The 26,184-nt window shown below is 32.1% G+C and overlaps 1 protein-coding gene across 9 annotated transcripts in view; it reads left to right on the top strand.

Moving 5' to 3' along the window:
- The window catches only part of LOC127717539 (titin homolog), a 107,577-nt gene that overhangs the window by 35,507 nt on the left and 45,886 nt on the right, over positions 1 to 26,184 (top strand). For 4 of the 9 annotated variants that reach the window (XM_052223218.1, XM_052223214.1, XM_052223221.1 and 1 more), the window contains 3 exons: positions 5,838 to 5,855; positions 9,225 to 9,350; positions 19,689 to 19,703. In XM_052223218.1, coding sequence (XP_052079178.1) covers positions 5,838 to 5,855; positions 9,225 to 9,350; positions 19,689 to 19,703 — 159 coding nt within the window. Of the gene's footprint in view, positions 1 to 5,837; positions 5,856 to 9,224; positions 9,351 to 16,906; positions 17,341 to 19,688; positions 19,704 to 26,184 lie in introns of those variants that run through there. The other 5 variants (XM_052223217.1, XM_052223215.1, XM_052223222.1 and 2 more) reach the window with 5 other exon arrangements.

Here is a 26,184-nt window from a genome sequence, read left to right as displayed (position 1 = left end):
TGAAAAAATACTTTTTCTATAAAGACACAGCAACTTGTAATATGATGATATGTGCCTTAGATTCTTATTTATATTACAACTATTATGTCTTAGTGATGATTTTAGCTACAAATGAAGTTTGTCCATTAAACCGTTTTGATACAGATGTGTTTTGAAAAAAAGTATTGCCCTGTCAGGAGTGCAACACAATAATTAGTACAGCTGTGGAATAGTCTAAGAATGATTTTTGAATATATGAATCACACCTAAACATAAACAAAAGTCAACCCTGTAAAAAAGATATGTCCTTTCCAGAATAAATACTTTATTAACCTGATTATTGATATAAATGTGTGATAGTCAAGTAAATAAGGCCTCCCTATAAGTGTCAGGAGTGCAACTTTGAAGTTAAAAAACTCACACTTAATAAATACAAAAGCTAATATATTGTTCTGTTTTATTTTTCAAAAGATACTATACTAGATACAAGATTGCACCCAAAGAGTAGCCTGATGGACAAGGATTTTTTTTTAGAACCATTTCTTTGATGTCAGGAGTACAACAGTTTTAAAATGTTATTTTCTTGGACTTACATTTTAAGATAATCTCAGCTCCTTATGACTTATTCGCCATCAAATATGTGTTCTTACTATTTAGGCTACATGTATGATATATTCTTAGAGGTGAGTTTCAAAACAGGACTTCGATCCAAAAATTTATTGTTTGTCACAAGCAATTATATCTGAATGATGATTTTTTATATAATTTTAGAATTTAGGAAGCTAATTGTCATAAAATGTGTCGTTTGATTAGGAAATAACCATATTTCAATTTAAAAGTTTTATAATGGTTTCATGTAATACTAATTAAATTATTATAACTGTAATAACAAACAATTAATTTTGTTGAACTCCTGACATGAATTTACCATAACAAGCAGTTTTGCACAGATTCAATATTTTTATTAAGTCTCCCAAACGAAGTTTGGGAAGACTTATTGTTTTTGCTCAGTTCTTATTATTATTATTATTCTTCTTCTTCTTCTTCTTCTTCTTCTTCTTCTTCTTCCGCCGCTTTTAAATTTGAACTTGTCCGCACCCGTTCTCCAAAACCGCTTGTCAGATTAACTTAGGGTTTCACAATATGTTAGACTAACATGTCTAGTGGTGCAATCAGGGTTTTGTTTGTGCAATGGGGTTTATAAAGGGGTACTTTGAGGGGCAAAAAGAAAAGAGGGTTTTACTATAGAACCCTATGGGATTTTATTTTTAAAAATTTTCAAATGATTATAAATTGAAAACCGTTTGTGATGGACACAATCTTTTTAATTGAAAATGTTCTAAATGATAAAGCCCATTAAATGAAATACAGGGTTAGTCCCCAGGGGTCACCCCCACCCCCTGCCATTTAAGAAAGTTCTAATACCTTGTAAGTGGTCAAGATCCCCACCCCTAAACCATATATATTCTGGTTTGTCATGCTAAGATGGTTTGAATGATATACAGGGTTAGTCCCCAGGGGTCATCCCGACCCCCTGCCATTTGAGAAAGTTCTAATATCTTGTTAATGGTCGAGATTCCCACCCCTAAACCATATATATTCTGGTTTGTCATGATAAAGCACATCAAATGTAATACAGGGTTAGTCCCCAGGGGTCACCCCCACCCCCTGCCATTTAAGAAAGTTCTAATATCTTCTAAGTGGTCAAGATCCCCACCCCTAAACCATATATATTCTGGTTTGTCATGCTAAGATGGTTTGAATGATATACAGGGTTAGTCCCCAGGGGTCATCCCGACCCCCTGCCATTTGAGAAAGTTCAAATATCTTGTAAATGGTCGAGATCCCCACCCCTAAACCATATATATTCTGGTTTGTCATGATAAAGCACATCAAATGAAATACAGGGTTAGTCCCCAGGGGTCACCCCACCCCCTGCCATTTAAGAAAGTTCTAATACCTTGTAAGTGGTCAAGATCCCCACCCCTAAACCATATATATTCTGGTTTGTCATGCTGAGATGGTTTGAATGATATACAGGGTTAGTCCCCAGGGGTCATCCCGACCCCCTGCCATTTGAGAAAGTTCTAATATCTTGTAAATGGTTGAGATCCCCACCCCTAAACCATATATATTCTGGTTTGTCATGATAAAGCACATCAAATGAAATACAGGGTTAGTCCCCAGGGGTCACCCCCACCTCCTGCCATTAAAGAAAGTTCTAATATCTTCTAAGTGGTCAAGATCCCCATCCATAAACCATATATATTCTGGTTTGTCATGCTAAGATGGTTTGAATGATATACAGGGTTAGTCCCCAGGGGTCATCCCGCCCCCCTGCCATTTGAGAAAGTTCTAATATCTTGTAAATGGTTGAGATCCCCACCCCTAAACCATATATATTCTGGTTTGTCATGATAAAGCACATCAAATGAAATACAGGGTTAGTCCCCAGGGGTCATCCTGACCCCCTGCCATTTGAGAAAGTTCTAATATCTTGTAAATGGTCGAGATCCCCACCCCTAAACCATATATATTCCTATTTGTCATGTCTCGAACATTTGAATGACGTATACGGTCAGTCCCCAGGGGTTCCCCCCACCCCCAATGTTCTTATATCTTGTAAATGGTTGAGATCCCCACCCCTAAACCATATATATTCCTGTTCCTCATGTAATGAACATTTGAATGACGTATAGGGCCAGTCCCCAGGGGTTCCTCCCCACCCCCAATGTTCTAGTATCTTGTAAATGGTCGAGATCCCCACCCCTAAACCATATATATTCTGGTTTGTCATGCCAAGATGATTTGAATGATATACAAGGTTAGTCCCCAGGCATCACTAATGCATATAACTTTACTGGACCAAACCAATTTTCACTGGATGTGGCCCAATGTCAGGCGACCCTGGGAATTACGAATTATGGGAGCTTCGTTTGGGAGACTTCGTAACAGCATCCTGTTACAATCATTTCTTGTTTTATTAAAGTCTCACACATTTGGAGTTCATCTTGCAGATCCAACCTTTGAATGAATGAAAGATGGGAAAGATAGTTGATCAAACTGATATAACTTGAGAAGAAAATCAGACAGACTAAGGGATCAAAACACACCATCAAAGTCAACATCGACTATAACTTTGATGAGCAGAAAATTGAGAAAAACTCTGAAAGAAGATCCACCTAAAGGACACACTAGACAAATATAAGCAAAGAAAGAACAAAGAAAACAAAACAATGTAAAACTTAATTACAAAGACTTAACCTGAATACAAAAACACAGATTGAGAAAATGAAAAAAACAAAACAAAGAGATTGGCAACAGAGAAGAAGAAAATTGACACAAGCCAAAAAAGTTGCAAACCCACAGAAAAATGTCCAGTCGAGAAGCAAAAGTACAGGTGCAGATACACTATCTAGAGAAATCAGAAAGAGAAGACAAAGTATAGGGAATATTCTTCCTGACCAACCCAAACCTTGCCCTAAAACAATTGAATACATCATATCCACAGCTAAACCAAGGCAGTTGTAAGAACTAATCAGTACTGATGGAAGTGTGCTAGAAATTGATGGGTGCCGAAGTGGAAACAAAATTGAGAGACCCTTAATAGATCTGGAAACTGTTGAAAAGAAACTGGCATTTTCAAAAAGAATAGAGGCTACCTGAAAATGTTTGAACTTAGGGGCTCTTTGAAAATGCCATTTTCTTTTCAACAGTTTTCAGATCTTTTAGGGGTTCCTCAACTTTGTTTATACTTCAACATGTTCAAGGCTCATCAATTTCTTGCACACAGCTGATATCAGTTCTCATATCCTCTGACAACCACCTTGGTGTAGCTGTGGATATGATGTGCTCAATTGTTTAAGCCCAAGATTTGGGATGATCAGGAAGATAATGTCTTATTCTTTGACTTCTCTTTCTGATTTCTCTAGGTATTGTATATGCATCTGTACTTTTGCTTCTTGACTGGACAATTTTCTGCTGGTTTGCAACTTTTTTTAGCTTGTGTCAATTTTCTTCTTCTCTTCTGTTGCCACTTTCTCTGTTTTGTTTTCATTTTCTCATATGTGTTTTAATTCTGGTCTAAGTCTTTTGAATTTAGTTTTACATTGTTTTGTTTTCTTTGTTCTTTCTTTGTTTATATTTGTCTAGTTTGTCCTTCAGATTTGGATCTTATTTCAGTGTTTTTCTCAATTTTCTACTCCTCAACGTTGAAGTTGTTGTTGACTATGATGGTGTGTTTGTATGCACTTAGCCTGTCTGATTTTATTCTAAATTATAGTTTCACAACCATCTTTCCCATCTTTCATTCATTCAATGGTTGGGTCTTAAATATGAACTCAAAATGTGCAAAACGGCTTGTTATGGATAATTCATGTCAGGAGTGCAACAAAATTAATTGTTTGTTATAACAATTATAATAATTTAATTAGTATTACATGAAACCATTATAAAACTTTTAAATTGAAATATGGTTATTTCCTTATCAAAAGACAAAGTTTAAGACAATTAGCTTCCATAATTTGAAAATAATATGAAAATTTAACATTCAAATATTTTTGCTTGTGACAAACAATAATTCTTGGATCAAAGACCAGCTTTGAAATTTACCTTTAAGAATTTATTATAACTCATACATGTAACCTAAATAGTTAGAAAACATGTTTAGATGCAAATAGGTCACTAGGAGCTGAGATTATCTTAAAATGTAAGTCCAAGAAAATGTCATTTTAAAACTGTTGCACTCCTGACATCAAAAAAATGGTTCTAAAAGAAAAATTCCTTGTCTATCAGGCTACTCTTTGGGTGCAATCTTGTATCTAGTATAGTATCTTTTGAAAAATAAAACAAAACCATATAATGGCTTTTGTATTTTTTCAGTGTGAGTCTTTAAACTTCAAAGTTGCACTCCTGACACTTATTGGGAGGCCTTATATACTTGACTCTCACACATTATTTATATCAATAATCAGGTAAATGAACTATTTATTCTGGAAAGGACATATTTGTTTTACAGGATTGACTTTTGTTTATGTTTTGGTTTGAGTCATTTAAGCAAAAATCATTCTATTTCTCAGTAATACTAATTTTTGTGTTGCACTCCTGACATGGCACAACTTTTTTTCAAAACACATCTGTATCAAAACGGTTCAATGGAAAACCTTCATTCTGAGCTGAAACCATCACTAAGATATAATAGTTGTAATATAAATAAGAATTTAAGGCACATTCCTCCTTACAACAATTTGCTGTGTCTTAATAAAAAAGGTATTTTTTCAAAATGTCACAAAAAAGTGTTGCACTCCTGACAATTTTGGCATCTTTTTTTAACGTCATTTTTTTAATACTTTAGATTTTCCAAAGATGTTTTGCAGGAATATTCTTCACATCAAGCCACATCATTTGAAATTAATTTATTCAATCAAATGATCAGCATGTTTGATAAATATTGCTTTATATGCAAGGAACCATTTATTTTGACTTTGCCCAACTGTAAATGATACTTGCAACCATTGACTAAATAAAGGTATTTGAAAAGACACATAAAACTGCTGACCGTAGAGAACACTTGAAACTGTTGACTGTAAATACACTTAAAACCACTGACTGTGTGTTTGACATCATTGACTCTTAATCACATTTCAAATTGCTCAAAGCCCCTTGAAACCACTGACTATAGAGGTCTTTATGAACAGTTAGTTTGGCCACAGATTTTAAAGATATTTGAAGCCGGTGAAAAAGTGATTATCTTAAACCTTACATTTTATGCTACAACATTTTGGCCCCTGAAGCACATTGAAGGAGAGGTTATCTGATTTATTTTATTGTATAAGTTTTCGTGCTTATTACAATTTTAGGTGCTGAAAATCTGATTGGTAAGGTTTGTTCACAGGTGAAAGTTCAACAAAAATAACAGTGTTGTCACATCATTTAAAGTTCATATTTTTATATAGGAATATACATCAATCATATAAATCTGAAGCATGAAAAACCATCAGATCATAAAGATTCTTATTGCATTACATAATCATCTTTTTCATATCATTTTATATAATACTATGTCATATCGTTTTATATAACACTATGTGATATTTCTTTTTCTTATCTTCCAGAGTATTTATAAAAAGTATTTTTCTTATATCATGTTTATATAAACTAAATGTGATATGTATTATTTTCCCCTCCCTGCATTGAATTGTTAACCATCTTATTTTTTCTTGATACTTGGTATGTGTTTTTTTCCATTCTAAGTACATGTTTTCTCTCCATTCTAAGTACATGTTTTCTCTCCATACTAAGAATTATTCTCTCCGTACTCAGTATTCTCTCCTTTCTCAGTATGTGTTTTTCTCCATTCTCATTATGTGTATTTTCTCAGTATGTGTATTTCTCCATTCTCATTATGTGTATATTCTTTATACTCAGTATGTGTATTTCTCCATTCTCATTATGTGTATATTCTTTATACTCAGTATGTGTATTTCACCATTCTCAGTATGTGTATTTCTCCATTCTCAGTATGTATTTCTCCCTTTTCAGTATGTGTTTTTCTCCATTCTTAGTATGTGTATTTTTCCATTCTCAGTATGTGTTTTTCTCTATTCTCAATATGTGTTTTTCTCCATTCTCAGTATGTGTTTTTTCTTCATACTCAGTATGTGTTTTTCTCTATTTGCTGTGTTTTTCTTTTTACTTATGATCGTCCTGAATATGCATGAAATGTTTGTTACTGGATCTTTAATGAGCAACAATCAATCAGTTACTCAGTAAGATACCATAGGAATTAGATATGGATAAACCCTGCTTTCTTAAAAATCTTTTGGTCTAATTTTTAACTTTTAAATTCAATTCCTGTTAACGTCAAGTGGGGAGGGCAACTGTATACTAGATGGATTGTATGGTAAAATCTTAAGGTATCCTTTCTGTAAAACTGCCCAACTTACAATAGAGTTATGTATAAAATGTTTAGAACTACTGCAGTCTATGAATAGATCAATATTATGTCTGTTTGTTTGAAGTTCTCATGAAATTGGTCTTTCTTTTAAGAGATGCCTTTAGTCATTTCTTATCACTAGGATCAAATTGATTTATCAAAGTCATCAAGCTTTCCGTTTCTTTCATTTTCATTATCTTTCTCAAAATGTGATTTCCGTTTTGTCTATCTGATCTTATCACAATATCCTGAATATGAAAATTAAAAGAGAATTTATAATTTCTTTATGATAATATACATTATTCCATTTATCATCCTTGTGCTGAATATGCATGAAATATTTGCCACTGGACATTAAGCACACAACATTTAATCATTCATTTATCATCCAGGAGGACAACTCTTGTATACTTTCTTTAAAGATTATTTCATTTATCATTTAGGAACACAGGTCTTGTATGATTTCTTCAAAGAATATTCTACTTCTCATCCAGAAACACTGCTTTACACATCATGCATGGAACAAACACTTAGTTTTTTAGTGAACACAAATCAAACATTGCAAGTTTGTGTGTAAGCATGTGTTCATGAGTTTTTGGCTTGGTGAACACACAGTTTTGGTGAAGTGTTCATGAGTTTGTTGCTTGGTGAACACACAGTTTTCTTGAAGTGTTCATTAGTGTTATTACTTGGTAAACACACAGTTTTGGTGAAGTGTTCCTGAGTTGTTGCTTGGTAAACACACATTTTTGGTGACATGTTCATGAGCTTGTTTGCTTAGTGAACACAGTTTTGGGAATTGTTCATTAGTTTTGTTGCTTGGTAAACACAATTTTGTTGAAATGTTTATGCGTTTGTTGCTTGGTGAACACAGTTTTTGTGAAGTGTTCATGAGTTTTTTGCTTGGTGAAGTGGTCATTAGTTTTGTTGGGTGGTGAACACACAATTTTTGTGAAGTGTTTATGAGTGTGTTGGGTGGTGAACACACAATTTTTGTGAAGTGTTTATGAGTGTGTTGGGTGGTGAACACACAATTTTTGTGAAGTGTTTATGAGTGTGTTGGGTGGTGAGCACACAATTTTTGTGAAGTGTTTATGAGTGTGTTGGGTGGTGAACACACAGTTTTGATGAAAAAATAAATTGTTTTGTTGGCTATTGATTTGTTGTTAATATTTGACACTATCACAATTCTTGGAAATCTGTTCTGATTTATAATTGCAAAAGTGAGATTGGATGCACAACACATTAATTCAATTCTAAAGCTTCATTTGATTGCAGCTGTTCTAGAAACCACATGCAATCTAACATTTTAGCTGAACAATTGCAATAATATTTAAAAATCACCACTCACAACTGACCACTCATGAACTAAGTGTAACTAAGTTTGTCATCTGTACCCTGAATACAACACTGTTATGCTGTTTTTAATGGTGTTATTAGATGTCATTGAAGCAGATAAAAACATTATCTTGGTAAAAAAAAATGTTAGTTTACAGGGAAACCTTTTCAAAGCAGTCTTTATTACACAGGTTACTGATGAAAACTTATTAACTGAATGTTCTGATTCAGTTAAGACAGGAATCCAGTTTTTTTTTTCTAGGTCTGTTAAGGCAGCAGGTTTTACTGTTATTGAATATATGTTCTTGTACAAATTTTATATTTATTTTTTAACAAGAAGTGAAAATCTTGAATTGAATTATTTATTTGAGATAAATTTACATACATATTGCTAAGTATATTTTTTGTGTCTTCTATTTTGTTGCTACATTTTACACAACAAATTACTTCACACTCCACTGGTGTGAGTCCTTATAAATTTTATGTATTACAGCTTTTTTGTAAATAACAATTCATAATACACATTTTTGTGGTAAAAGCAAATATTTCAAGGTCAGAGCAATATTCCATTCAAAGCAAGTATCATATTGCTAGAAAAAAGTTCATTTATGGTCAGATATATGTAAATTTGTTCACTGAATTGGATTAACAGTTAAAGGGAAACAACTCAAAATGTACTGGCTATAACAAAAGTTTGCAGAACTCAAACTAAACTGATTTAACAACCAGAGCATTCTTAAAGTTTATAGGAACTTCCGTCTTTTAATTAGTCATTTCCCTCTGCCTTTATTTCTCTTTTACGATTTGTCTCTCACTCTCAAGGAAATTGAAGATTTGTTTGCAGTATATGAAACTGAGATTTCAAATGTGTTTGATTAATAATCCATTTTTTCATTGAAAAGGATATAATTAAACCCCATCTAAAATAAATTAAAAAAAAACATTCTTAAACTCTCATTTTAATTGTTTTCAGCTGATAACGAAAGTGATAGTGGCTATGATCCTTCACTACTGTCCAGTAAACAATATGGATCCCTGCAGTCACTGGACAGATTGCACCAACAAGTAGAGGGTCACAGCAGGGAAAGTGACACAGAAGGTAAGACCTAAACTTATATACAATTTAAAGTACTGTAAATTCAGAAATTATGGCAAGATTTTTATCAATGCAAATAATGCAAATCAGCGAGTATCGCAATAACAAGAATACGCATTATGATATCCCAGACATATCTGTATGCAGGTATTCCTGAAATCACAATACTAATCTCACTTTTTTGTCCTCTCTTAAATTGCAATAATAAATGGACTCAATAATTTCTGAATTAACTTTATGTGAAAATTCCTTCCATTCTCAAGACAGTTATCCTCAAGAGGGCCTCAGCAGGGAAAGTGATATAGAAGGTAAGACCTAAACTTATTGACACTTTAGATTATGTGAAAGTTCCTCAAATTCCCTTGACAGTTGTCCCCGAGACTGCCCCAGCAGGGAAATAGACACAGTTTGTAAGACTTTAACACTTTAGATTATGTGAAAGTTCCTCAAATTCCCTCGACAGTTGTCCCCGAGACTGTCCTAGCAGGGAAAGTGACATAGAGGTAAGACCTAAACTTATTGACACTTTGAAGTAGGGATGTCAACGAGTACTCAAGTATCGCTCGGTAGTACCGAGTATTGAATACCAAAATGATACTCTATTATTCGTTTTCCTGTTAGAATGTGTTGCATTCTTAAAGAAATAATATTTTTATTAGGAGCGCCTCCCTGGAAATTATATATCAATCAAAATCAATCAAAATTGAAATATGTTTCGAATGTTTGAGTTCATTGTCATTTAAAATTCCTCCGAGCATATGTAGGCTATGAACAAGTGCACCTTTCCAATGCTAACACTTTTGGCTAATCTTGTCTTAGTCATTCCACTACCTCTGTATCGACAGAGCAAATATTTTCATTAGCAGAACTGTGAATTATGTAACAAAGTTGAGATATCAATTCGTTGCACCCTGCGTCAACCCTCAGAAAATGGTTAAAGGCATTAGTAAGTTTTAATCAGCACCCCTTTGTTGATCATTAAATGTGTTTTTTAAGATTTCCAAATACTATTGTTTGAGTAATCATTTTTCTATAGATGTTTATATTATTAATTAATTGATTAGATCATTGCCAGTTTACATAATTAGTACATGTGGTAAATGAGCTACTAATTATGGTATAAAATTCCTTGAACTATTATATATCGGGTTTGGGTAATCATGTTGAGGGTTTTACATCCATAAGACAACGTCCCACAATACGTGAAATGGGTATAATTTTGTGTTTCCATTTTGTGGATGTTTTTCCGAGCGAGTATTCGATTATCGCTCAGTAAATCCAACGAGTACTCGATTAGTAAATCTTCTCCGAGTTGACATCCCTACTTTGAAGTATGTAAAAATTCCTTCCATTCCCATGATAGTTGTCCCCAAGAGGGCCTCAGTTGGTAAAGTATTGTAGTATATGTTACCTTTGAAATGGTGAGAAAAAGTCCTCGGCTAATCGTCCCTAACAGGAATCCAAATTCAAGGAAATGAAAAAGAAACTATGCCATACTGTTAACCAACTATTTTTGCGAGCGATTTATTTTTGCAAGTAAATGTTAAACTTCACTCTTCTCTGATATAAATAAATATTTAAATTAAAACATCATGAAAATAAATTGCTGTGAAGTCCAGAAGAATGTGCTAAACGTGAAATAAAGTATTTGTGAAAATAAGTTGTTTACAGTAGGCAAGAATATCTGAACTGTGTACCAAATTAAAGAGGAAGATGTTCTTAATTGTTATAGTACATTTCACATTTAAGAACTATGGATCCTTTCAGACAGACTTTCTTGACAGCACTATTATTAACAGGTGATTATTAAATGGCCATTGTATTGACAGAGATACAATGTATTATGTCATACTGCTAATTAGTTAATGGACCAGTTTTCATCATCATTTAGAATCCTTCAAAAGGAAGAAGATACAGTAATTGATTTAAACAAAAGTACAAATAACCTCTAAACAATAAACCTTAATTGATTTATACAAAAGTACAAATAACCTCTAAACAATAATTATTTAGCTAATCTTTAAAATACAGTAATCTAATAGCAACATAAATGGTTTGAAAGCCGAATGTGATAAAAAAAAATCTCTATTATGCTGATTATTGCACCAAGCCATGATTTTTTTAAATTACCCAAAAGGCAACTGTCCGATATAATAGAAGTTTACAGTAGTTAGGTCTACTAATAATTTGTATTTTCAGATCAAAAAAATGTTTTGTGCTTTTACAAGCCTTTTTGCATGCTATATCATGTCTCATTTCTTTGAGGGATGTGTTAGTGGCCTGTTGCATGCTATATCATGTCTCATTTCTTTGAGGGATGTGTAAGTGGCCTGTTGCAAGGCTAAATTTCTAAGAAAGCCTCATTTTCCACTTGCATTCCAAATTTCCAAACGTTCATCCTAGTCGACCCCATATGGCAGGATCTGCATATTGTATTTATTGTTTATTTGTTCTCATCCTTAATATGCATGAAATATTTGCCTCTGGACATTAAGCAAATAATAATCAACCTCATTGCTAGATTGTTTGCATCTAAAGTTCCTATCAAAGTATTAAAAAGTCTCCAGTGGTTCGACGCTGCCAGAGTTTTAGAGATCATACACATGAATTAAGCATATTTCATTAGCACATGTTTTAAGGGTCAGAGAATTTCTAGTACTTGAGAAAAGAAATTATGTTTGATATATTTATCAACACAGTTGAATTTGATGTATAATGGGAGATAACTCTAAATAAACTTGTTGAAATGTATTATTATGGGAGATAACTCTATTGTTCCTAGGATGAACAATCTTTTCTATGTAACTCCTTCCAAAAGAGAACACAAGAAAAAAATAATTTTATTTGTATTTGTATATTTTTTCCTGAAATATATGCACACTGACAGTAACTGTTGGAATATATTAAAGGTTCAGCTTTCCTACTTCATGTACAAGATGAGTCCAATTAGTATATTTTTCATTAATGGCAATTTTGAGGAAATATTTTCAACTTTGAAAACAAAATATGTATCACAGGAAAATCAAGACAAAAATCTGTCACAAAAATAAAGTGTATGTTTTAAGGTTAAAGGTCAAAGTGTTTGAACTCCAAAGTGTTTTCTTTAAATTTTCTTGCTGAATGATTGAAAAATTAAGAAAACATTTGCACCTTTTAGGTTGTTATTCTGTAAATTATTTGAAAGTTTCAGCCTATTTATAATTAAATTATCACCTGTCACCTGAGGTGTTAAGATTGACACTTACTTATAATGTCACGTTACAGGTTATACTTGTATTATATCACCTGAACCAAATAAGCATACTGAAACTTATGTAATTGTATGTACACATTTAATTGTCTGTAAACATTTGATTGCCTACAGGGAAGTGTCTTTGATGTTAAGTAATTTCATTGGGATTTTACTTTAAAGTTTTATTAGATTAGTTTTTACATTTTTTCAATTTACAAACATAAACAAGGCTTACAGTATGGGTTTTTCTCATTGTTGAAGGCTGTACAGTTGCCTGTTATTGCTTACATCCACTTCATTTGAACATTGGTGGATAGTTGTCTCATTTGGCAATCATACCGCATCTCCTTATTTTTATATTAAAATTGGGGGAAAAAGAATGAGAAGATAATAAGGAAGCAAAAAAAAAACATATGTAGAATATTAAACAGAATGGACAATGTAAAAAAAACTGAAAAAAAACAAACAACAGTTTACTAAACACTACACTGCAAATTGAATATTAAGCAGTAAACTCTGGTAAATACTATTATATAAATAAATTAAGATATCAAATATCAAAAGGTTAGATGTATGTTTTCTTCTTTATGTTTTGTTTTATTGTGTGTCTTATTCACAGAGTTATTTCCCTCTGACACATTTGTCGACGTTACAAAATTTGACAAACAAAACAATCTAAAACCTTTTATATCCCGGCTCTGAAGAATGGGTGGTCTGGATACTGGTTTACCTCTGTTCAACCCATGAAGTTTTCCTCCCATTTTTCCTTGGAACTTAAAATTAGAGCTTTTCTAAAATTTGGTATTACCGGTAACCTTCATGTGAGCTGATGCTATACAGTGTGATCACATCAATTGCTCATCATCTTCCTGTTTATAGAATACTTAAAGCTGGGAAATCATTAGTTAGCAAAAGCTCACAGTACATCTTGTTTATATTGGACATGCTGAATCATTCTCTTGAATTTCAGTAAAGACATGGATGATCTTTGAAAATAAAGATCAGATAAACTCTCACATTTTGGTAAAAAAAATAGTTTTAAATCCGTTGTAGAGTACGATGAAATCATTAAGCCTGCCCTTCTTTGAGGGGCGTAAAGGGGGGGTATCTGCACGGAAGAACACGAAATAAAATTGCCATTTCACGATGAACTAACAGTTCAAAATTTCTTGCACGTTGATCTTTTTACCGATTTCACGATTTCACGAAACACGGTGAATAACGAACCTTTTTCACGGCTGCATGTGAAATAAAAATGGCAAAACACGTTGCACGAAAATAACCCTTTACCACCCTCTTCTTTAAGGACATATATACAAATCAAACTAGTTATCATACAAGTGAACTTCATTCATACAAACTTCTTAATTGAATATACTCTAGAAATACTCAAGTTATGCCTTTCTTTTACCCTACAACTGCATTTTTTGTTTTCATATTTTTGGACCTCTCAACACGTAGCTTTTACAGAGTTATTTCTCTACAGGTACACCAAACATACAAAAAAAAAATTGTAATCTCACCACATTTCTTCACTGATAATCTTAATTCTTTTTTTCCTCTGACTTAACCTTATCATGTGTATGAATAGACTACCCACTGATCACTTACACACATGCAATCACTACCGATTACATAATTATTCTTTGGAACAATACATTTGGCCTTCACAGATACTCGCACCTTATTACCTGAGCTATGATATGACAGATACAATAGGAACTGGGTTCCCAATTACCATTCAAAACAATTGTTGTTGGTAATCTTATACAGCAGATTGTTGTCTGTGATTCTGATTGGCATTTATTTATTGAATACTGTAAATTCAGAAATTATTGCGTGCATTTATTATTGCGATTTTGTCATTTATGACTAAAATGCGATTTGAATTTTTGCGATATCGAGAAAAACCTGTTTAATTCCTATAAAAAGATTAATAATGCGAGTTTAAATTATCACAATAATAAAAACATCGCAATAATTTCTGAATTTACAGTATGCAATTCAATGGATTTTGCAATTATGTGCAGCAGATTTTGGTCTGCCATGTTACCTGTTGTGTCTGCAGTACCAATAGCTGGTAATAAATAGGGTGTGAATCACTAATGAGTATGCAATAATTTCTGTAGACCCATACATTTGGCCTTCACTGGTACTTGTAACACAATAAAACACAATTTATATTGATGCCTACACAATCATTCCTTGTTAAACCCCCTACATCTTTGGACCCATACATTTGATCTTCGCAAGTACTAACACAATAAAAAACACCATATGTATTGATGCCTCCCCAATAGTCCCACTGCATGGACCCTTATGCCTGGCCTTCACAGGTACTACAAACACAATAAAAACACCATATGCATTGATGCCTGACCCCAATGGTCTCACTGTATGGACCCTTATGCCAGGCCTTCACAGGTACTAACACAATAAAAACAACATATGTATTGATGCCTCTCCAATGATGCCACTGTATGGACCCTTATGCCTGGCCTTCACAGATACTCCTAACATAATAAAAACACCACATGTATTGATGCCTACCCAACAGTCCCACTGTATGGACCCTTATGCCTGGCCTTCACAGGTACTCCTAACATAATAAAAACACCACATGTATTGATACCTCCCCCACTGTACAGTTACCCTTACACCTGGCCTTTTTCAAGTACACTTCACATAATATTACAACAGATGTTACTGGCTTTGTTAACATCTTTTTATTATTGATTTTTCTTCCTGTTGTAATATTGTCATAGAAATAAAACATTTATTTCCTATGGGTTCAATGTTATTGTTTACAGTCTAGGGTAATGTCCCAGAGGTTCTCTGTAGGGTCAGATACAGATAAGGATATACTTAGAACTGTCAAGGCAAGTGTATATAAGATTATAAAGACACTAAGGCCTGATTAACATCAGTGGTAGATTCAGGGGGGATGTAAAGCCTGTATGCCCTCCCCCTTTTGATTTGAAAATATCATTCTTGAGCATAAAATCAACCAAAAAATTCTTGCCTTGCTCAGCTCGACAGTATATATCAATTTTTCTAAGATTACTCCCCTCCTTTCAAAAATTCTGGGTTTGCCCCTAAACATATCATGTCAAAAAGAGGCATACAACACTAACATTATATATTTAAAAAAAAAAAAAAAAAACAAGTACGTAAAAAAAGAAACATCAAACCTCAAAATAGATGACATTATACGGGAGATTGATCGGAGTAAACCCTGCGTTGTCTTGTAAAATGCAACTTTATGGCTCATTCAGATATATAATCTTTCATTTCCTAAAGTTTTTCTGCTTGTTTCTGCTTTTGAATTATCTTTAGTGTTATGCGTTACATTTTACGAAGCAATACTTTTTCTTTGAGTCTGTTCACTTTCACCATTATATTAGTGTTGTCAGTCCTTCCTTGACTGAACTATAACCTTATATGATTTTGGCAGTTCTGATTAGGCAATTTCAGTTTCCAAACTTTTTAACTATAAGGATAAAGGATTTGTTTCTATGTGAAATAAGCATTTGGTAAAGTTTTAGTGGGGAAATACATAATTACAAACAAAAAGGGAAAGTTCAAAGCTTTGAATTATATAAAAACACATTATTTGTAGGTATAGTTAAAAAGGACTGTAAAAATCCATTGAAATATTTCAGAAGATTAAAAATATGTTATATCAATATATTAAAAATAATATATATGAAAGGTAAAATTGATGTAAAATATTCTGTAAAGTGAAACGAATTACTTTATGATAATTGATGTTACAATCACTGCATAAAATAAACACTTTACATTTCCAACTTAAACATATTCATTTTAATTTCCTACAAAATGCTTTGAATTCTTTAATACATTATCTGCATTTTTAGAAATTTTTTAGGATTATCATTATTTTATATAAATCTGTGTCAAGTTCATTATAATTGTCAGAAGAAAAACATCACCTTTTTGTCTGTTGACTGATCGTATTTAAAATACATTGTTTAAATAGCAGATTTCAGATGAATATGTTCAATTCTTTCTAGTCCATTTTTAAAAATTACGAAACTACATTGATGAAAAACTGAAACTATTTAAACAAAAATCCAGAACTATTGTTATATTTGGATATTAGGAAATGTGAGTTTTCTTCAAAGTTTTTTGTTTCTTTTTGAAGTTGTCTTAAGTAGCAAAAAGATAAATATAAAATGTTTTTGAAGATGAATGTAAAAAAGCAATTTATTAAAAAATGTTGACAATTTACACTTTGATTACATTGATAACATTGATTTTATCTCCATTTTATCTGTTTTACATCCTGTATTGAGCCCCTCTCAGGTAAATAGTCATTAAAGCATGACACACCTGAGGCTAACTTTGAACTTTAACCTTTTATATGATGTTTAAGGAATAGACAACCATTGATGTGCTCACTGTAGTGATAATGAGAAATAGACACATGTGGAATTATTATAAAATTCTATACTTAAAACAAAGGACAGGTGTAGAATTTTAATTTCTCACCTTTGTACTGGTAGACAAAATTATGGATTTATCCCTTGGATTAAAAATTTGTCATCATAAAAGTGTCACACCTGGTTTTCATATGAGGCTGAATTTATTGTCATTTTTATAATTGTGCTATGATGAAGCATATGTTTAATTAATGAAGGATGAAATCAGGATTTAGATAGATTACAAGTTTCGGTATTATGATCCGTGGACGAAAAGAGGGGCAGAATTTTGCCTCTTGGTTCCTTGGATTTGATGGGGGTAAGTGGATGAAAATTTCTGTGATTATTATTTAAAAATATCTAAATAATTCATATTTTCTATATATAACTAATTATTCATACGAATCTGACCTAGGAAAACCTAAAAAAAAAAACTGATAAGAGTTGAGTATTTTTACAGTGATATATAAAACCATTAATGACATTATATTAAAAAAGTTGAGATAAAACTGAAAAGGAAATGAGATGTTTATCTTGTTGGCACCTGATATACATCGATGTATGAACAACACTGAGAAAGAAAACAATGCAGCATGGGAGGGGGTTCCTAATTATTGCAACTGCAGTGAAGAGGATTACTACATTTGGAACCATTATGCTTTTATCCATCTTTGGCTAGCTTTAATCTGAATGCTAAAATCATATAAAATTTGTGTGGAATGTTTGCTGAAACCTCCTCTCCCTTTTTAACTTTTCAAATGGCTACAAAAGTATTGGTAAGCATAGTACATTTTGTACTACATGTAAGTTGTACTTCTTCAGGAGAAAATGTTAATACAATAGATGAGTGGAAAAGATTGAAATAACTTAATAATGACAGAAATGAAGTAAGAAAATAAAGAAAAAAATAAAGATAATGGGGAAGAAAAAAAAATTTAATGATTGCATAAAGGGTTTTTTCGACAACAGTTATTCAAGCTTGTGGATCGGCTTAAGATGTCATTGATCCCAAAAGTTCAAATTTAACCATTGAAAATAAGAATATCAACACTGATTTAAATCTTTTCCCTGTCATAAAAAATCTTTGGTCTGCCTTGCATTGAAATACTAAAACAGGAAATCATTTTTTACAAATATTAAAATATCATGTTAAAAATATGTCATATAATACAATGAAAAAAATGTGTCAAAATAAAAAAAAAAGTCAAATAATACAATGAATAAAAACCACAAAAGAAAGATTAAATTCTTGTCTGTGTATTATCTGTGAACTGGGGGTGGATGGTATATTATGCCTAAAAATGAAAATTGAACTTAAAAGGCATCATAACTATCTCAGCTGTTCTCTGTCTGTTTTACTTTGTGATTTGTATGTCAACTTAGAGGCATTATAATAAGGAAATAAAATAATATTTTTTAAGCATCTGAGGCTTACAAGAAACTTTTTGTTCAGTGTAAAAAAGGCAATATAAAGATGATTTTAAAATTGATTGGATTTTCCTTAGTGTCCAGTGGCAGATATTCCATGCATGTTTAGGATTAGAATGTTTAGAATATTTACATGTATTATAGCATTTAATTAAGGAATCTAGAATGTGTGTTGACTTTGATGAATGACAAATTTAGACATCCACATAAGAAACCTAGTACATGTACATGTATGTGAAGTAATTAAGGAAATGTTACTTCTGTGGAGCACTTGTCACTTAGTCACTCCTTTCAACAGTTGTAGATTCTATGAACAGGTGTGTGACATGTTGAAAAAAAAGGCCATCAGGTTTGGAAATTTATGGCTTACTTTTTATGGCCTTTATATATATTGAAAATAAGAAAAATGTTACAGTTAAATTAAGATTGCACAAAGAGTCCCAAGTCAGAGGGAAGTGACTGTGAAGTAATACCACGATTTAACTATCAGATTTGAGGAAACATTTAAACCTCAGTTTGTACAGATCATGCCATAAGAAGGAGGACGGCTGCAGTAGATGTTTATATTTTCTGTGATGTCCTCTCCATAGTTCCTCACTAGATCGTCCTCTCCATAGTTCCTCACTAGATCGTCCTCTCCATAGTTCCTCACTAGATCGTCCTCTCCATAGTTCCTCACTAGATCGTCATTTACAGTATAATAGATAGTGTATTTCTCTTGAGAATAGATCTGATTACTCTTACCTGATAAAATCTATTTGGTATTTTATGGTAATTAAATTGATAGCAAATGTCAATATTTGTAGCATAGGGATCAATATATCTGAATTAGGTAATGGCTGTGTCTATATCATAGAGGTTACTGGGAAGTTTATATCCTGTAGGTGACTGATCGTTTTTGCATTATAATAAAAATGGACACCAGACTTTTCAATAAGGCCTGTTTTCACAGACCGCAATGACAGGAAATCAGAATAATGTGCTATTACAGGATTATGGACAACTTCATTGTTCATACATTATAAATTATGATAATTTAATTTCTTTCAAAGTTTTACTAAGTTATATTGAATTTTTACTTCAGAGGTCTATAGTTGGAATTTTTAGTCTCCTACATAAATTTGAGTTCAAACCGAGGGTGAACTGCCTTTGAGGTCTTACTTTTATATTGGCCTTGCATGTATAATGAAACTGAAATTGTACAATGCAATAAATTTATTTTTGTTTATTATCCTGCAGTGGATCTTAAAGATGGTAAGTTTTAGAGGGAAAGGGAAGATTTCTTTATACTTTTTATCTTCCTGTTCCTGTTCTATAGTGGCATGTGAGCTTCAATCCATATGCAGGTGTATTCTCAAGCTTTTATTTTTGTATTTTTTGGAAAATCTGTAGAATCATTTGCATGAATATTATACCTACCTCAGTTCGACCTCATTGTTTTGTTTTGTAACATGGTTTGGAATTTTTACCTCTGATTGTTATTCTTTCTATACCAGGGTAATGTTTTGTTGAGGATAGTTTACCTTGAAGTTGTGGTCAATCTACTTGAAACTGTTAAGTTAACTTGTATGATATGATATTTTATAATATATGCCAAATTAGGGATTTGACTAAGATTTTGTCGTTACTGAACACGGAAATGTATAGGGAGAGTGAATGTGGTGACCTACAAACATATGTTCTTGTTTTGTCTATAAACATGGTCAAAATTGCAGAATAGCCCTTTGCATTTTTTGTAAGAACTGAAGTTATATATATATAGGCTGAGATAACACATATACCGTGGATATATCTCATACTCATCTGCTCATACTAAAATACATTTATAGTAGCTAGTACAAATTGCTTATTGTTTATTTATGTTAACAGATTTCTTGGCTGTTTTATGGTCTAAATATAACAACATAATTATATACATGATAATAAAAGGTGGTCAGTTATTACTTTATATAACCTACTAAAGTGCTTGTCATCCTATGGTCTTTATTGACTAAAGTAAGGGAGGTAACAATCTCATTCCTCATGGCAATTATATATATTCTTGTTAACTTATATTTGATCAAGTCTGTCTTTGAGAATTGTATATAATAAAGTATAAAATATATAAAAGGACCTCAACTTGACAAGTCTGACATATATATTTTCTAAAGCATTGGACATACCATTGTAGCTTAATATATTCCATTAAGGTTTGAGTTCCTCAAAAACCAGTTTAACCCTGCCACACAATTATTTGCTAATGTCTCAAGTAAGAAATCTTGTACATGATTGTCTTAATATGCATTATCTTAATGTTTTTTCCCCGTTATTTATAGATTTTGGTGTATGGCAGGGTTGTTTCTTTATAGTTTATGAAGACTTTTATAGACTGACATAATCACTGAAGACTGTATGCTGACCTCTAATATTTTTGGGTTACTGACTCATTGATGTATACCCCCATATCTCTATTTTTCATACTTTTACTTAGAAACTTTTAAGACAGAAATGAAAACCTGGCAAATCCAAAATTAATATGGATTTTATTAAGCACTGTTTCTTATACTTGGTATTTGTTGACTAAAACATATGCATCTTCTTGGAATTGTGAAATCATGTGGAAACATGTTTATTCAGTAAATTGTTTAGTATATATTTTTTGGGGTGAAATATATGCATATATAACAGCTGACTAAATCACTAGGAGTAGCTAGTTGGTGTCTTGCTACGATAGGCGATAAACCTACTTGAAACGAAAGGCAGTTAATAAAATTGATTGTAGGAGTTGTGAAATGTTTCGATCATTGTATTTATCAGTGATTACATGTATTTTTCTGTGATGAATCACTACATGTAGACAGCTGTGAACTCGAATTATTAATCAATGGGAAACTAATATTTTATCAAAATATTTATGTCATCTCAAAAGTTATTGAAAATCATATAAAAATTATGATTGTACATTTTTTGTACTCATTAGGAATTTTTTTTCTAGAGAAATGATAATGATTTATTTTGGTAAATATGAATAAAAGGACAATGTGAGGTCATTAACATTTGTATACTGCAGCTTAACAACACAACAAAACAAGAAGAGAAAGAAATAAGCTATATGTCAACATACAGGTTACAGAGCACTCACAAACACTTGTTTAACCCCTTCACATTCTTTATGTGCCTGTCCCAAGACAGGAGCCAGTAGTTCTGTGGTTGTCTTTGGTTCATGTCTGTCATATTTGTTTTTTGTTTTTCATAAATTATTTTGCTATAGATAAAGGCTGTTACTATTCTCAATTGAATTGTTTGATTTTTTTCATGTCAGGACCTTTTAAAGCCGACTATATAGTACAGGTTTTTCTTAATGTTGAAGGGTGTGGGGTTGCCTATTATTGCTTACATCCACTTCATTTGAACTTTGGTGGATAGTTATCTCTTTGGCAATCATACCACATGTCCTTATTTTTATATATACAGTCTTTAAGTTTAACCCTTTGACTGATGTCTCGACCATAACTTAAGCTTGACATATCATCTTCAAGTATAGATGAATAGTAAACTATTTGATGTATCCCACTAAAATGTGAAGTTCCTTAAAGTTAATATGTATAGTTGATATAAAATGAGGAAATAAATATATTATGATAAACTTTGTATGAAAAAATGTTTCTTTTTATCAAAGTTTCAGTTTCAATTTCTTATTTCCAAAAACTATAGCTGTAATATGATATATTTGTAGTTAAAATTTAAGTTCCATTGGAATTTTATAAGTTTATTTTATAATATATTTTTTTAATTATTCAAGAAATTTTCTGAATATTTGAATAAAATTAAATGTCACATATATAGGTTATATTTTTAGATTGACCAATATTTTCATTTTTATATAATAAGGTTTTGAATTACGACCTTAATTTGAAAGATGGTATATTTCGCTGTTCAGGGTCCCATGATTTTTACCTTCAGAAATCGGAATCAAAATACAGATTGTAATCCGTAAGCCCTACTTTATTGCTGTCTTGTGTTTCAAGGTATGAATATGATTTAGGTTTTAACATTATTTTCTATTAGTCATCATGTTTCCTCAGAATTGGCATGTGCATGAAATATTAAAAATACTTGTTTTAAAATAATTGAAAATGTAATTAAAAAATGAAAGTCCCATGCTAGAAGAGACAGCAGATCCCTGTGCAAACTTAGGACCCTGGCAATGCACACTCATTTGAACCCCTGAAAAATGCCATTACAGTCCAGTGATTCAGCTAGACCCACCTTTCTCTCGAAATGTCCTGAAAAAATTTGTAAGTTTGTAAGTTATGATAGTATGACAGGAGTTATAGTAAGTATTATAACTTACAGGAGTTCATATTAGTGCAGGTCCAATGTCCTGGACCTTTCATTAATTGGAGCATATGTGATCCCCTGTCTTTCATCAAATGCCATACTTAGTATGGGATCACTATTTGTTCAAATGTCTGATTACAATTAAGAAAATTGTCTTACAATATAACTTTATAAATGTGACCTTTATATGGGTATATGGTACAAATTCAATTAACTATACAAACTTTGTTATCAGCTTTATTGAATAATCATTTCTATGTGATTAGATGATAAGATCTTTGTTGATTTAGAAGTCCTTATCTCAAATTATCTCCCCTGATCAAGACAAAATCTCTTCATTTTAAAATATTTCATCAATAAATCTAAGGTAATTAAGAGGAATTATGTATTTGTTTACTGAGATATTAATTCCACTGTTAACATTGGGGTTTAAGTTACGAAGGCTTGTAACAATTAAAGTCAGACCAAAAGGCTGCTCTTGACGTTCAAGGTGTTGGAATTTACTATGGAAAACTGGACCATAGCCATAAAGGGGGACATGAATTTGTCGATTATATGTAGATTGTAAATAACTGAAGGGTTACAGTTAAACACAAACAAACAAAGTATTAACTATCATTTTCATATAACCCAGCCCTTGAGTATATGAAAATAAGGAGATGATTGAAATTATGAAACAACTTGAATATCCACAATAGTCTAAATGACGTTCATGTAGATGTATTAACTTATTTCTTAATTAACAATGGAAGCATTTTATTTATTTGCTGGATTGAACTTTCAAATCCTTTTATATTTTTGAGGTAATACTTTCTTCTGATGTATTACTGTGGATTCTGTATTTTTCGTCGGATACCAATTTTCTTGGATTTCGTGGGTACAGGTGAACAACGAAATTAAATGTCCAACGAAGTAAAACATGTTTATTATGCTTGTATGCAGACTTTGTCAAATGACAAAATCAGATATCCACGAAAATACAATTTTTCCTTCATCCACGAAAATTGGTACCAACGAAAATAAATAAATCCACAGTATTGAGTTATGCTCTAACAGGTTACTTGTATTGTGTTGAGGTATGAGTACGGGAGGGGGTGGGAGAGGAGAGAAAATTAAAATGTCAGTATAGTATCTTTATTATGTCTCTTTTTCGGTTAGACTTTTGACAAGAAAAAAAAACCCACCAAATTACGGTTTGAGAAAACATCAGTGACATTAATTATTGAATAAGACCTTAGGGAGGCATGCCTTGACCTTGTTGTAGAGTTTAAACCCTTTAGGTCATTAGAATGTTTAATGCTGTCAAATTCAAAATAACAACATTTTCATTTGATAACTTGCATATTACATCATATGTATTGCTTGGCAAAAAAGAATTAATGTATATAGCCTATGAAAAAACACAGAACTATAAAACATTAAGGATTACAAGCATGAAACCATCAATATGAAGAACGGCGATAAACGTGCTGCTCAGTGCTGGTCATCACCCATTCATGTTTAGTGTATTCACGTACATATAATCCATGTTTCATTTTTAGTGTAAACCATAAAATAGTATGTATTTTAGGCCATTAGCTGTCATATTTAACCACTATAAGACAATATTACATGTTTATAGGTGTATACATCATCTTAGTCATCATTAGATAATGTCATACAAATTAATACACCTTCATTTTTATTTTCTTGTCCAGTTTATCATTGTGATTTCAGTAAGAGTTTGACAAGGGTGGACAAGGCAAATGTCCGTAGGTTGTTTTTACTATGAGGTTACATGCTTTTCTTGGTATTCTAATAAAAATTCTTTATTAAATTATTGTTTAGAAGGATAAAAGTAATGAATACCAACCCTAATCAAAAGGCCAGTACATTGCAGATCTATGGGAAAAGTTAACTGTAAATTCTGATTTAAAAAAAAATAAATTTTGATACTGCGATAACTCAGTGACTTGTTACGTAGGTTTCGCAAATCACCATAATACAAGGAGAACAGCTAAAAACTAAAAAATAGTATGATTTTGATATAATTTTTGATGTGCAGCATTTTTCCAAAATTATAATAATTAATTTAACATTGTGTCCATTGTTTAAGAATTGCAGGCAGGTATCTGAGACTACAAGGGGACACTACTCTGAGTGTCAAGTTCTAGTTCAAGTAATTTATTGTTTTACAATTGTTATTGACTCTACAGTTAGCCATATCTTACTATTTAAACTATCAATTGATCAAAAAATGACAAATCTGTTTAATTGATAGTAGTTATATACTAAACTGCTGATTGTATTGTTGAATTAGGTACAATATTTATGTTGTATATCTAAACTGAACAATCTAAAATGTCAACAAGGATTGAGACAAACCGCGTCCATCGGAATGCTAAATACCGCCATTTCTGGGCAGTCGTTTTCACTGCTATGTGAAGGGATTAAATTAATGTAAGCTAGATGATATGGACCAGATGAGAAGTTGTTGCTTAGGTAAATATATGAGTTTATCATCGCACTGTATCTATTTGAAATGGCTCATCGTTTGGCTCTTTGCCTGTGAGAAAAGTGAAAAGTTTGTTTTGAAGTTTAAGAGGTTGTGTTTAAGTACTCATAAATTGTCAGTCTGATATACTCCAGCAAGTGCATTTTAAAGTCTTGTTCAGCTTTCTATTCAAAAATAGGAGTTCAGTACTTTCTGAACAATATACTATGGTTTATTAAGTTGAATTGTCAGTGAAATGAATTTTGTTTAATGTCCTGCAAATTGTAGTCACTTTTTACTTTATCTTTATAAGACTTTTACAAATATGTATGAACAGTCAAGCCTGCTATGAAGGCCTGTCTTTATGCATTTTTAACCTCAGTTCAAGGTCACATCTATTTTAAGGTCATGTTTCCCTGGTCCAAAGAGTGACCTTTATATACTGGTTTAACTGTATTTGAATACACATTCATAGGACAATTCACCGTAATTTAAAACCTAAATCTGTATGGATACCACTGATGTGCTTAAGATATGCCACCAGAGGGCAGTGATTGCTGAAAGTCTCTTAGCATGCCTCAGTACATGATAATAATAGTAGGTGGTCATTTTGGCGGAGTTTAATGTCTGTGGTGTTAGGTACAACACTGTTCTTAATAATTTAATGGCTATTTTATGTTTAGAGAAACAACATTTAATTATATGGACATTATGCTGAAGGGTTTAACCATGGCATGCTTAATTCCCATATTTCAGTATTATAGGCTTAACTGGTCAACCAGGCATGCTTTATTCACATAAACGATTAATATTGAATTTGAAACTGAGTCTTTTTGTTGATGTGACATTTAAAAATATATAATCGTATTCAGGGATGGAATTTAAAGATTTAACAAATGTTGCTAGTTGGGCCTGTATTTTTAAGCCACCATTTTATACAGA

The sequence above is a fragment of the Mytilus californianus genome, unplaced genomic scaffold, assembly GCF_021869535.1.
Source record: "Mytilus californianus isolate M0D057914Y unplaced genomic scaffold, xbMytCali1.0.p SCAF_10, whole genome shotgun sequence".
NCBI lineage: Eukaryota > Metazoa > Mollusca > Bivalvia > Mytilida > Mytilidae > Mytilus > Mytilus californianus.
Note: the sequence above shows the minus strand (reverse complement) of the source record. Positions and strands in the feature narration are given on the sequence as shown.